The 13,708-nt window shown below is 40.3% G+C and overlaps 1 protein-coding gene across 12 annotated transcripts in view; it reads right to left on the reverse strand.

Annotated features, from left to right (window-relative positions):
- The window catches only part of ptprt (protein tyrosine phosphatase receptor type T), a 501,813-nt gene that overhangs the window by 132,787 nt on the left and 355,318 nt on the right, over nt 1-13,708 (reverse strand). For all 12 annotated transcript variants that reach the window (XM_014131664.2, XM_045691383.1, XM_014131665.2 and 9 more), the window contains exon 11: nt 9,689-9,794. In XM_014131664.2, coding sequence (XP_013987139.1) covers nt 9,689-9,794 — 106 coding nt within the window. The remainder of the gene's footprint in view (nt 1-9,688; nt 9,795-13,708) is intronic.

Consider the following 13,708-nt stretch of genomic DNA (forward strand, 5'->3'; position numbering starts at 1 on the left):
GCAGCACTCTACCAATTAGGCCTTTATGGTAGAGTGGCCAGATGGAAGCCACTCCTCAGTAAAAGCACATGACAGCCTGCTTGGAGTTTGCCAAAAGGCACCTAAAGGACTCTCAGACCATGAGAAACAAGATTCTCTGGGCTGATGAAACCAAGATTGAACTCTTTGGCCTGAATGCCAACAACACGTCTGGAGGAAAGCAAGCACTGTAAATTTCCCCCAAAATATATTTTTAGAGGTACTATGAAAATGAAAGAACAATGTATACTCACTTGGGTGCACATTGCATTTTTCCCTTCAGATATTTAAATTCCATAATGCCTGAAAATATTGTTAGCACAATAGCAAGTAAATTAGCATTTTCTTTCTAACCAAACTTTAGGTATTCTGACAGTTAACACTGGGACATAACTTCCTTCTGGGATGTTAGGTAGAGCGTAAAATGCCTAATTCAATACGCACACACTAAACACATTTTCATGAATGTCAATGTGGTTGATGTTCCAAAAGCGGTTAAGCTGTTGTTCCAAGCCAATGGCCAGTAGTGTTTAATTGGCATTGGCTAGTATGTCGTGTCTGTTTCGTCAAGGTGATCCCAAGTGGCACAGCGGTCTAAGGCACTGCATCTCAGTGCTTGAGGTGTCACTACCGACCCTGGTTTGATTTCAGGCTGTATCACAACTGGCCGTGATTGGGAGTCCTATAGGGCGGTGCATAATTGGCCCAGCGTCGTCCGGGTCAGGGTTTGGCCAGGGTAGGCCATCATTGTAAATAAGCATTTGTTCTTAACTGACTTGCCTAGTTAAATAAAGGTTAAATAAAAATAAAAAAAGGTTGTTTTTTCAAAACTTGCACTAAAGGAAATTTTGAAAATAACTGTGTTGCTCCACCAAATACAATACAAATGTAACATGATCCCCTTAATTCCTTTTGCATACAAATTGCACTTATTTGAATGACTGCTACTAATACTTCAAAACACCCACCATACCAACAATAATTCTATTTTTAATTTAATAGATTCTGTGGACTTTGTTGAACCATTTCAAGGTTGTGATACATGCGAAGTGGATGGACTTTCTGTCTTGATTTTTTTTGTATGTATATTTAATTTATATTGGCCCATTCACCCTCTCCGGAGGACAAAACATACTTTGTTTTATGTTTTAGTTTTTTTACAGCTATTTTGTTACATATTCGTTATTCATACATGGCACTTTCATACACAGCATTACATGAGAGAAATATAGTTTGAGAGACACATTAAAAGGTACTCAGATATATACGGTATACATAATAAATTGCGTTTTCAGTCCGAACTCTTGCAGATCATGAGCTTTTAATCCCAACCCTCAGCTACTCTCAGCCCATCCTACCTATCTCCGTAGACCACCCTTTCTTGATTTCCATGTGCCATATACAGTATTTTTCAACTGTGCTGTGATGTCTTAAATTAATTCTGAACATTTCTAATTTCATAGATTGTAAATTAAAGATGAATATGTTTGCTAAGAGTATTATTATATTAATTGATTGACTAAGGCTTTCCAAATTGCCCAACAGTGCTATTTATAGGGTCGGTTTAGTTGAATGTTGTGATTTTTCAGCCACTCTTGAACCTGTGACCAGAAACAAGCTACATGGGGGCAATACCAGAATAAATGATCTAATGACTCTGTTTCTGCAGTGCTGAAATTGTTGTATGCCCCATTTATATAACATTATGTTGGTGGCGAGAATTGGGTATAATTTAAATTTAAAAAACTCAGTGTTCAATCAAGCATTGTTTTGTGTGTCAGTTCATAAACTATGTGCCATGAAATTGGAACTTCGAAAATCTCTTCCCAGGTATTTTTCAACCTGTATGGCGCTGCTGTCAACATTTTGATCCTCAAATGAAACTGGTATATTTTTCTATTTATGCAAAGAAAATCTGCCAAATGTGTTTTTTAATATAGGGCAGACAAACAAGTTCCCAACCTTATCCCCCTTTCACTGACGTCCTCAATTTATGCGTTAATGTTGCAATCAGTTGGTTGTAACTTTAGATAGAGCAAACATGATAATCCAAGATGGTGTAGCAGTTGGATGTCTGTTTTGTTTCGTCTTGTCCCGTCCCGTGTATATATCATTTTTCTTCATATATATTTATTTTTTACATTTTTAATCTCAATGTCCATCTACAGACTGAACATACTCTCCTGCAACCCGCCTCAACCAATGTGGTATGGATCTGCTATTTTTTATACTTTAGAACCGGAACCCCCTTCAGAAGCTAGCCAGCTAACTAGCTACTTGCTAGTAGTCAGTTAGCCACTGCTAGTGGTCATCACCGTTAACTCGGACATCTGCTAGCCTCAGTCCGGTCAATTCCTGCCAGTCTGCACAGCGTGATATCAACCCAGAGCATATCGGACTGCTTTTCTCTACCACATCTCCGGATTCCTACCGCAAGCTCTGAACCTTTACTCCGGATCATCGCAGCTAGCTAGGTGCTATCCGAGTGGCTACTCCTGACTAACGTCTCTGTCCCGAAGCAAGCACCAGTTAGCCTGGAGCTAGCCTCGAGCTAGGCCCATCTCCCGGCTAGCAGAAGAGATCCATCAGACAATTCCTGGGCTTCAATACCTCTTTTGCCAATTGGCCTGGACCCTTTGCTGCTGGAGCCCCACCGATCCATCATGACTGGTCTGCTGACGTAACCGTCCGAGGGGTTTCAACAAGCTCTCCTGTTGCGATGTCCCTATCAGGCCCATCTGCTAGCCTGCTAGCCCTGGCCTGCTAGCTGTCTGAATCACCGTGCCTCCAGCTCACCTAGCTACTCACTGGACCCTATGATCACTCGGCTACACATGTGTATCCCTAATGTCAATATGCCTTGTCTATTACTGTTTTGGTTAGTCATTTTTGTCTTATTTCACTGTAGAGCCTCCAGCCCTGCTCAATATGCCTACCATACCCTTTTGTTCCACCCCCCACACACGTGGTGACCTCACCTGGCTTAAATGGTGCCTCTAGAGACAAAACCTCTCTCATCGTCACTCAATGCCTAGGCTTACCTCCACTGTACTCACATCCTACCATACCCTTGTCTGTACATTATGCCTTGAATCTACACTTCTGCACCCAGAAATCTGCTCCTTTTACTCTCTGTTCTGAACGCACTAGACGACCAGTTCTTTTAGCCTTCAGCAGTACTCTTATCCTACTCCTCCTATGCTCCTCTGGTGATGTAGAGGTTAACCCAGGCCCTACAGCCCCCAGCATCACTCCCATTCCCCAGGCGCTTTCATTTGTTGACTTCAGTAACCGTAAAAGCATTGGTTTCATGCGTGTTAACATTAGAAGCCTCCTCCCTAAGTTTGTTTTATTCCCTGCTTTATCACACTCCGCCAACCCGGATGTCCTTGCCGTGTCTGAATCTTGGCTTAGGAAGGACACCAAAAATTCTGAAATAGATAGAACTGCCAAAGGGGGCGGCGTCGCAATTTACTGCAGAGATAGCCTGCAGAGATCTGTCATACTATCCAGGTCTGTGCCCAAACAATTCGAGCATCTACTTCTAAAAATCCACCTTTCCAGAAACAAGTCTCTCACCATTGCCCCTTGTTATAGACCCCCTTCAGCCCCCAGCTGTGCCCTGGACACCATGTGAATTGATCGCCCCCATCTATCTTCAGAGTTCGTACTGTTAGGTGACCTAAACTGGGACATGCTTAACACCCCGGCCGACCTACAATCTACGCAAGATGCCCTCAATCTCACACAAATGATCAAGGAACCTACCAGGTACAACCCTAAATCCGTAACCATGGGCACCCTCTTTGATATCATCCTGACCTTTATCCTGACCTCTTGAGGATACCCTAGGATAGGGGGCGCCACAGCGCATTTTGAAAAAAATTCGTTCCCATTTTCAACAGCCTACTAATCAAACTCAGAAGCTAGGACATGCATATACTTATTATATATGGATAAAAAACACCCTAAAGTTTCTAAAACTGTTTGAATGGTGTCTGTGAGTATAACAGAACTCATATGGCAGTCAAAACCCCGAGACCGATTGAAACAGGAAGTGGAATTCTGAATTGTGGACTCGACTTCTCATCTTTCCCTATTAATCACACCGTTAACCATGGTTCAGTGAGCACTTCCTATTGCTTCCACTAGATGTCGCCAGTCTTTTCACAGTGGTTTGAGCCTTATACAGTCGAAACTCAGTGAATGAGACGCATTGGAAATTGGTCACAGGGGATGGGCCATCACCATTATGACGCCGGCGGCCCTGTCTACCCCCACCTTTGGAAACGTTTTAAAACACTCTACAATCGTCCCCGTCGAATCTTATTGGCTCTCTTGGTGTTACAGGCCCTGAAGATTAATGTTTTACAACGTTTGACATGTTTGAACGAACCTAAAGGCGGGAAAATCTCATTTTATCCGAAACTGCAGCCCTGCGCACGTCGGAGCATTTGGAGAGAGCCCTAGGACGCGCTACCAACAGCAGGCTAATGGAAATGAAGGATGGACTTTTTCGACCGAAAATACATCTGTTGTGGACCTGGGATTCCTGGAAGTGCTTTCTGATGAAGACAACTAAAGGTAGGCGATTATTGACAATATTATACAAGATGAGATGTGACATGCGATTGTTCCAAGATGGCGCCGAGCTCGGTATATTAGCTCATTTTCTGAGTATCGCATCTCCTTTTATCGCAAAGTGTGATTACCCAGTAAAGTTAATTTAAAATCTGGGATGACAGGTGTTCTCAAGAGATATTCATCTATAAATGTTAGATTGACAATATAAATTTAAAAAATCATTTTCGAATAGTAATTTAGGGAATTGTAGCACTGTTTCCCGGGACGCATTTGAGGGGAAAATAGTTAGTCAACGTCAGACGCCGATGTAAAATTGTGTTTTTATATATAAATATGACATTTATTGAACAAAAGAATGCATGCATTGTGTAACATGATGTCCTAGGTGTGTCATCTGATGAAGTTTGTAAAAGGTTAGTGCTGCATTTAGCTGTTTTTTGGTTATTTGTGATGCAAGTGGTTGGTCGGAAAATGGCTATGTTGCTGCTTTTTACGATGGACTCATCTAACATAATCTAATGATTTGCTTTTCCTGTAAAACCTTTTTGAAATCGGACGATGTGGGTCGATTCAGGAGAGGTGTATCTATAAAAAAAATATATATATATTAATAAAAAATTTAAAAAAAGTATTAATTTTTTTAATGCTAATTGCCGATATGATTTTTCGCTGGATTTTGATCCCGCTGACGGGATGAGACGCTGAAGATTACCGATCACTGTACCTGTACACAGCCAATCTGTAAATAGCACACCCAACTACCTTATCCCCATATTATTACTTACCCTCTTGCTCTTTTGCATCCCAGTATCTCTACTTGCACATCATCATCTGCACATCTATCACTCCAGTATTAATGCTAAATTGTAATTATTTCACCTCTATGGCGTATTTATTGCCTACCTCCCTACTCTTCTACATTTCCACACACTGTACACAGATTTTTCTATTTTTCTTTTCTATTGTGTTAATGACTGTACGTTTGTTTATGTGTAACTCTGTGTTTATGTTTTTGTCGCACTGCTTTGCTGTATCATGGCCAGGTCACAGTTGTAAATGAGAACTTGTTCTCAACTGGCCTACCTGGTTAAATAAAGGTGAAATAAAATAAAAATAGATATATTTGAAAACATTCCCATTTCTGTGTGTGTGACACAACTCCACCATTCCTATTCAGAATATCATGAATGATCTAGACCCTCAATGAGACTGTGCAGTAATCCAGATTGCAGATTTAAGAGAAAACTTGAGTCATTGGCATACATTGACACGTTTGTTTTAAAGCCCTGGACTTTTAACCCCTTGATATTATTCTTAGATCTGATTTTAATAGCTAACATTCCGGTGGCCATAACAATTAGAAAAGGAGAAAGTGGACAACCTTGTTTAACTCCTGTTGACAGTTCAATACTTTCTGAGAAGTAACCATTATTCAATATTTTACACCTGGGGTTGCTATAAATAACTTTAACCCATTGTATAAGAGATTCTCCAAAATTAAAATAGTCCAGGCATGTATAAACTGAGCATACAAAACATTAAGGACACCTGTTCTTTCCATGACCAGGTGAATCCATGTGAACACTATGATCCCTTATGGATGCCACAAAATCCACTTCAATCAGTGTAGTTGAACGGGAGGAGGCAGGTTAAAGAAGGATTTTTAAGCCTTAGACAATTGAGAGATGGATTGTGTATGTGTGCCATTCAGAGGTTGAATGGGCAATACAAAATATTTAAGTACCTTTGAACAGGGTATTGCAGTAGGTGCCAGGTGCACCGGTTTGTGTCAAGAACTGCAATACTGCTGGGTTTTTCACACTCGACAGTTCCCCGTGTGTATCAAGAATGGTCCACTATCCAAAGGACATCCACCCAACCTGACACAACTGTGGAAAGTATTGGAGTTAACATTGGCCAGCATCCCTGCGGAACGCTTTCGACAGCTTGCAGAGTCCATGCCCAGACGAATTGAGTCTGTTCTGAGTAACCCAATATTAGGAAGTTGTTCTTAATGTTTTGTACAGTGTACATAAATTGTAGTCGTACTTTATCAAAGGTCTTTTCAAAATCTGCTATGAAGACCAGGCCTTTTTAAAAAAAATATTTCATAGTTTTCATTGTTTCAAGTCTTATATTATCTCCAATGTATTGTCAATGTAAAAAGACCTGTCTAATTAGGATGAATAATATCCAATAAAACCTTTTTAATTATATGCGCTATGCATAGAAGTGTAAAGGGCTTCCAGTTTTATAAATGGACTGGATCTTTATACTTACCACATGGGTCCTGTTTTAGTAATATTTAAATCAGACCTTCTTGCTGTGTATCTGACAGTCTATCATTTTTATAGTCGGTAAAACATGTGAATAGTGGATCTTTGAGAATATAATTTTTTTTTTCGTATACTGTAACTCAACTGGTATGCCATCAAGCCCTGAGATTTTTCCGGACTGAAAGGAGTTAATTGTATCAAGAAATTCCTCCTCTGTAATTTGGCTTTCACACAAGTCTTTCTGTACAGGTATTAATTTTACACTATTATTAGGAAATATTTAACATCATTCAGTGGAGATGGAAAATGGAGGAGACTGAAAAGAGAAAATATACTTAAAATATTTAGCTTCCTCTTTCAAAATATAATTTGGTGATCAGAAATACTTGTAACGTGTTTCTGTCTTTGAATTTTTTTATTTAAACTTTATTTAACTAGGCAAGTCAGTTAAGAACAAATTCTTATTTACAATGACGGCCTTAGAACAGTGTGTTAACTGCCTTGTTCAGGGGCAGAAAGACAGATTTTGACCTTGTCAGCTCTGGGATTCGATCTAGCAACATTTCAGTTACTGGCCCTAACGCTCTAACTACTAGGCTAACTGCCACCCCTGTAAATTCTTTGTGGATGGAAAATGGTGAAAAATGACCCAAATTCATTTTTAATCTTCATCATCGAAGATGAAAAATAATTTGGTGCATTTTAACCATTTTCCATCCAGTTTGCTTTATTTTATTAATATAGTACTCTTGATCATTCTTGAATAAGTTCCTCCAGTTCTTTATGTTTTAATTCTGTGCTTCTATGTACTGTTTTTATTGCCATCCATCTGTGGTGCTAGTTCCACTATTTCCTTTGTTAGTCTAATCTCTTTTGACCGAAATTCGTTTTTGCTTTAAGGATGAGTATTGAATTGCATGGCCTCTGAAGGCACATTCGAAAGTATCCCATACAATAAGGGGATCTGCTGTACCTAGAGTACACTACCGTTCAAAAGTTTGGGGTCACTTAGAAAGGTCCTTGTTTTTGACAGAAAATCTAAATTTTTGTCCATTAAAATGACATCAAATTAATCAGAAACACAGTGTAGACATTGTTAATGTTGTAAATGACTATTGTAGCTGGAAACGGCAGATCTTTATGGAATATCTAAATAGGAGTACAGAGGCCCATTATCAGCAACCATCACTCCTGTGTTCCAATGGCACGTTGTGTTAGCTAATCCAAGTTTATCATTTTAAAAGGCTAATTGATCTTTAGAAAACCCATTTGCAATTATGTTAGCACAGCTGAAACCTGTGTATCTGATTAAAGAAGCAATAAAACTGGCCTTCTTAAGACTAGTTGAGTATCTGGAGCATCAGCATTTGTGGGTTCGATTACAGGTTCAAAATGGCCAGAAACAAAGTACTTTTTTCTGAAACTCGTCAGTCTATTCTTGTTCTGAGATATGAAGGCTATTCCAAGCGAGAAATTGCCAAGAAATTGAAGATCTCGAACAACAGGAGTGATGGTTGCTGATAATGGGCCTCTGTACTCCTATTTAGATATTCCATAAAAAAATCAGCTGTTTCATTTACATTTACATTAACATTTAAGTCATTTAGCAGACGCTCTTATCCAGAGCGACTTACAAATTGGTGCATTCACCTTATAATATCCAGTGGAACAACCACTTTACAATAGTGCATCTAAATCTTTTAAGGGGGGGTTAGAAGGATTACTTTATCCTATCCCAGGTATTCCTTAAAGAGGTGGGGTTTCAGGTGTCTCCGGAAGGTGGTGATTGACTCCGCTGTCCTGGCGTCGTGAGGGAGCTTGTTCCACCATTGGGGTGCCAGAGCAGCGAACAGTTTTGACTGGGCTGAGCGGGAACTGTGCTTCCTCAGAGGTAGGGAGGCGAGCAGGCCAGAGGTGGATGAACGCAGTGCCCTTGTTTGGGTGTAGGGCCTGATCAGAGCCTGAAGGTACGGAGGTGCCGTTCCCTCACAGCTCCGTAGGCAAGCACCATGGTTTCCAGCTACAATAGTCATTTACAACATTAACAATGTCTACACTGTATTTCTAATCAATTTTATGTTATTTTAATGGACCAAAAATGTCCTTGTTTTCTTTCAAAAACAAAATTCGGTAAGAGTTATGTGGATGCCAATTAGATGGTGGTCTGATCACATTCTGTCTCCTATCAACACTTTTTTAACTTTTGGAGCCAGTGAGAAGGACAAAAGAAAGTAGTCAAGACTACTAGCTTGATTAATCCTCCTCCATGTACTGTATACTGTATCTCACTGTATCTCACTAGCTCAGGGTTTTTAAGCCTCCATATATTCATTAGTTCTAATGTGTCCATGATATTCGTGATCTCCTTAGGTGCATGAGGGTGATAGTTTGTCGTGTGATTCTCTGGACTTTGGTGAACCATTTCAAGGTTGGAATAAATGCTTGTAACTTGTCTTTTTAGAGAAAGAAAGGGGGTAACACTTTGGTTGAACCTTGTGCAACCTTGTGTAAGTGTTAACTGCACTATCATGTGTTGTGTATTACCAATTAATTTCTTACTGTGCAGATAAGCAGTAAAAACAACCAAATATACAATCTTCCCAAACACCATTATTTTGTCCATCTGACACCTCCATAATGCCAACCCCCCAAAATTGTTAGGCTTTATGCACGAGTTTCCACATTTGAAGCAGAGAAAAACAGACTAGGTTGAAGTTAACACTTCCAAAATGGAGACACCTGGACATGTAACTAACTCACCGTACTGCAGACATAATGGACCTGACTGAAGTGATGGCATAGTGTGGTACCTGACGGGAGCTCCTCTGGACTGCGCAGGCTTCAGCAGAACTGTGATGGTGGTGTCCGTCTCATTCAGAGGGGGAATGTCTGTCTCGTACTCCGGCATTGATGGGGCTAGCGGGGAAAGATTCAGAGGGTATGAGACGGAGTTGTGTTCATAAGGGCACGCAACGGAAAAAGCAAAAATGTTTTGCAATGAAAAACAAATATGATTGAGTCTGTTTTGTTACTTATGTTTCCTAATGAACACAACCCCTTTCATATTATTATTTTTAAAACACACAATCAACACACTTGGTCCCCTGACATCATGAAAATAGTGGATTCAGCCCTGTGATTTCTAAAGCTAACGCACAATAGAGTATTGGCATACAGTCACTGTATCTAAACAGACCATCTCCATCTGTGGATCTAAGTCAATGTTGTCCATGAAGCCATTGCTAAAGATTGACCTTTTTAAAGATGTGCCCTAACACAAGCGTGTTGGTGTGAAAACCTTGCCCTGTACACGTCACGATAGTGCCATCTCTCTAAAATGTCACGTCTTCTCCAATCTTCATTATCTCCAAAACATTCATAGGACAACCTTGATTAGATAAATCGCAGCAGACTGAAATTAGAAATGCCAAAATGTTCAGGGATTCAAAGAGAATGGTGTTGATGCTGTAGGCCATCAAGGCTCTAGTCTATTGTATGACTGACAACTAAGACAGGGAATGTTTACTTTCAGAGATAAGAAGACAAATCCTTGATGCGTGTGTTACACCATTTCTATATATATATGAATGTCAGTGGATGACATGGTTCAAATGAATGATGCACAATGATAAACAATTGCTCATTGTTTGGTTGCTATTTTGTGTGAATGTACAGTACCGTTCAAAAGTTTGGACACACCTACTCATTCAAAGGTTTTTCTTTATTGGTACTATTTTCTATTATTGTAGAATAATAGTGAAGACATCAAAACCATAAAATAACACACATGGAATCATATAGTAACCAAAAAAGTGTTAAACAAATCAAAATACATTTTAGATTCTTCAAAGTAGCCATCCTTTTCCTTGATGACAGCTTTGCACAGTCTTGGCATTCTCTCAACCAGCTTCACCTGGAATGCTTTTCCAACAGTCGTGAAGGAGTTCGCACATATGTGACCCATTTCAGGAAACTAGGCGTATGTCGCAAGTCACCAGAGAGGCGTTTGAACGTAAAACACATTTAGGAATAAAGTTGTTAAATTACAAGCCGAGTTGGTTTAGCCAAACAAGAAGACAGGAACCTTCCCACTAGCCATGATTGGCTGAGATAATGAGTGGGCTGCGGTGTAGCATCTTGTGTCTATAAAGTGAGCTGCTCGTTATGCGTCGATAATCCTTTCTACTGCAGTTTGTTCGAAAGATATAACGTTAGCCATGGAGAACTGCAAATATGTTGCAACTGCTCTCAATAATATTGCTCCCCTGAATTTATCAGGCTATCGACAAAGGTCAGTGGGGAAAAGTTGTGATGGACTACTTTCTGGAGAACGATCGTGCCATTCTGACTCTCTCTGAGCTGTGCAAACTAAATGGAAAGGCGTTGCAGTCTGCCGTGAAGCTTTCATCCATGTATACGGGTAAGAGTCTAGCAACAGTTTCAGATATTATACGTTTCTAATTTTGTCCGAAAGTTGTTTTCATTGCAAATTAAAGCTTGTTGTTAGCTAGCCTGCTAAAGTTCGATGGCTGACTTGCTAGCTAACATTGAACCTATTTGGTTAACTTTATCTAACTATGACAATCAGTTTGTTTTGCTAGTACTCTATGGTTTGGGATTATAGTTAATTTTTTAGCTAGCTAGCTAACGTTAAATGTCTAAACAAAAGACGCCAAGTTAAAGCTTGCTGTTAGCTAGCTAACTTTAGCTGAGGTTAGATTACTGGCTTGCTAGCTAACACTAAGTTACGTGTATGAACTGTGTGTAGTGATGTTATCTCAGAATGCCATTTCGCATCTAATATTTGTATCTGGAATTCGTATTTCAACGTCAGTAGAACACGCTTCACTCTCCTCCACCAGTCATACAAGGAGAATGGTCTAATGCCGTCCATTAGAATAAGAGCTGACCCAAGCAAGCACAGGTTACACCTGAAGCATGAGGACTTGCAGTGAGTGGTGAATTTCATCAACAACTGCGCAGAGCATAATGCAATAGTATTACCAGGATGCCACCCAGGACACAAACACTTTGGTGGAAAGCTGCTGCCATCCCATGTGACAAAAGCAGCAATGTGGCGTCTCTACAAGAAATCAATGACTCAAACACTTGGTATGTAAAGCATACACGTGTTGATTATTTAATTGACCTCCAACATGATTGGCACTACTTTTATTGATCTCACATTTGTTCTGTATTTTCCAGAGGTACGTGTAGTTGGGCTGTCTTCCTTCGGGCTGTGGAGAACATTTCTGCCCCACATCTCAAGCACTAAGCCTAGGACAGACCTATGCTGGCAGTGCCAGAGGAACAACTATCAGGTCTTCAGATCTGCCAATCTGGCAGAAGCTGTTAAGTCAGCCAAGCTGAAGAAGCAAGAGCAGCATCTCCTGCTTGTTCAGAGTGAGCGGTCTGTCTACCAGAAGAGGGTTGCTGACGGCAAGACCAACTGTCAAGACCTGCAGTTCTCTCTGGGGGCACCTACTGAACCAGCATGCAAAGACATCAGGATGCATTACAGCTTTGATTTTAAGAAAGCAACATTTCCTCCTATATACTGATTAAGGACATAGATGGATAGATATATATATATACAGTTGAAGTCTGAAGTTTACATACACCTTAGCCAAATACATTTAAACTCAGTTTTTCACAATTCCTGACGTTTAATCCTAGTAAACATTCCCTGTCTTAGGTCAGTTAGGATCACCACTTTATTTTAAGAATGTGAAATGTCAGAATAATAGTAGAGAGAATGATTTATTTCAGCTTTTATTTCTTTCATCACATTACCAGTGGGTCAGACGTTTACATATACTCAATTAGTATCTGGTAGCATTGCCTTTAAGTTGTTTAACTTGCGTAAAACGTTTTGGGTAGCCTTCCACAAGCTTCCCACAATAAGTTGGGTGAATTTTAGCCCATTCCTCCTGACATAGCTGGTGTAACTGAGTCAGGTTTGAAGGTCTCCTTTCTCGCACAAGCTTTTTAAGTTCTGCCCGCAATTTTTCTATGGGATTGAGGTCAGGGTTTTGTGATGGCCACTCCAATACCTTGACTTTGCTGTCCTAAAACCATTTTGCCACAACTTTGGAAGAATGCTTGGGGTCATTGTCTATTTGGAAGACGCATTTGCGACCAAGCTTTATAACTTCATGACTGATGTCTTGAGATGTTGCTTCAATATATCCACATAATTGTCCTCCCTCATGATGCCATCTACTTTGTGAAGTGCACCAGTTTCTCCTGCACCAAAGCACCCCCACAATATGATGCTGCCACCCCCATGCTTCACGGTTGGGATGGTGTTCTTCGGCTTGCGAGCGTCCCCCTTTTTCCTCCAAACACAACAATGGTTATTATGGCCAAACAGTTCTATTTGTGTTTCATCAGACCAGAGGACATTTCTCCAAAAAGTACGATCTTTGTCCCCATGTGGAGTTGCAAACCGTAGCATAGCTCTTTTATGGTGGTTTTGGAGCAGTGGCTTCTTCCTTGCTGAGTGGCCTTTCAGGTTATGTCGATATAGGACTCATTTTACTGTGGATATAGATACTTTTGTACTTGTTTCCTCCAGCATCCTCACAAGGTAATTTGCTGTTGTTTTGGGATTGATTTGCACTTTTCGCACCAAAGAACGTTAATCTCTAGGAGACAGAATGCATCTCCTTCCTGAGCAGTATGACGGCTGCGTGGTCCCATGGTGTTTATACTTGAGTACTATTGTTTGTACAAATGAATGTGGTACCTTCAGGCGTTTGGAAATTGCTCCCAAGGATGAACCAGACTACTTGTGGAGGTCTACAATTGTTTTTCTGAGGTCTTGGCTG

Source organism: Salmo salar, chromosome ssa12 (genome assembly GCF_905237065.1).
Source record: "Salmo salar chromosome ssa12, Ssal_v3.1, whole genome shotgun sequence".
In the NCBI taxonomy this organism is placed as follows: domain Eukaryota; kingdom Metazoa; phylum Chordata; class Actinopteri; order Salmoniformes; family Salmonidae; genus Salmo; species Salmo salar.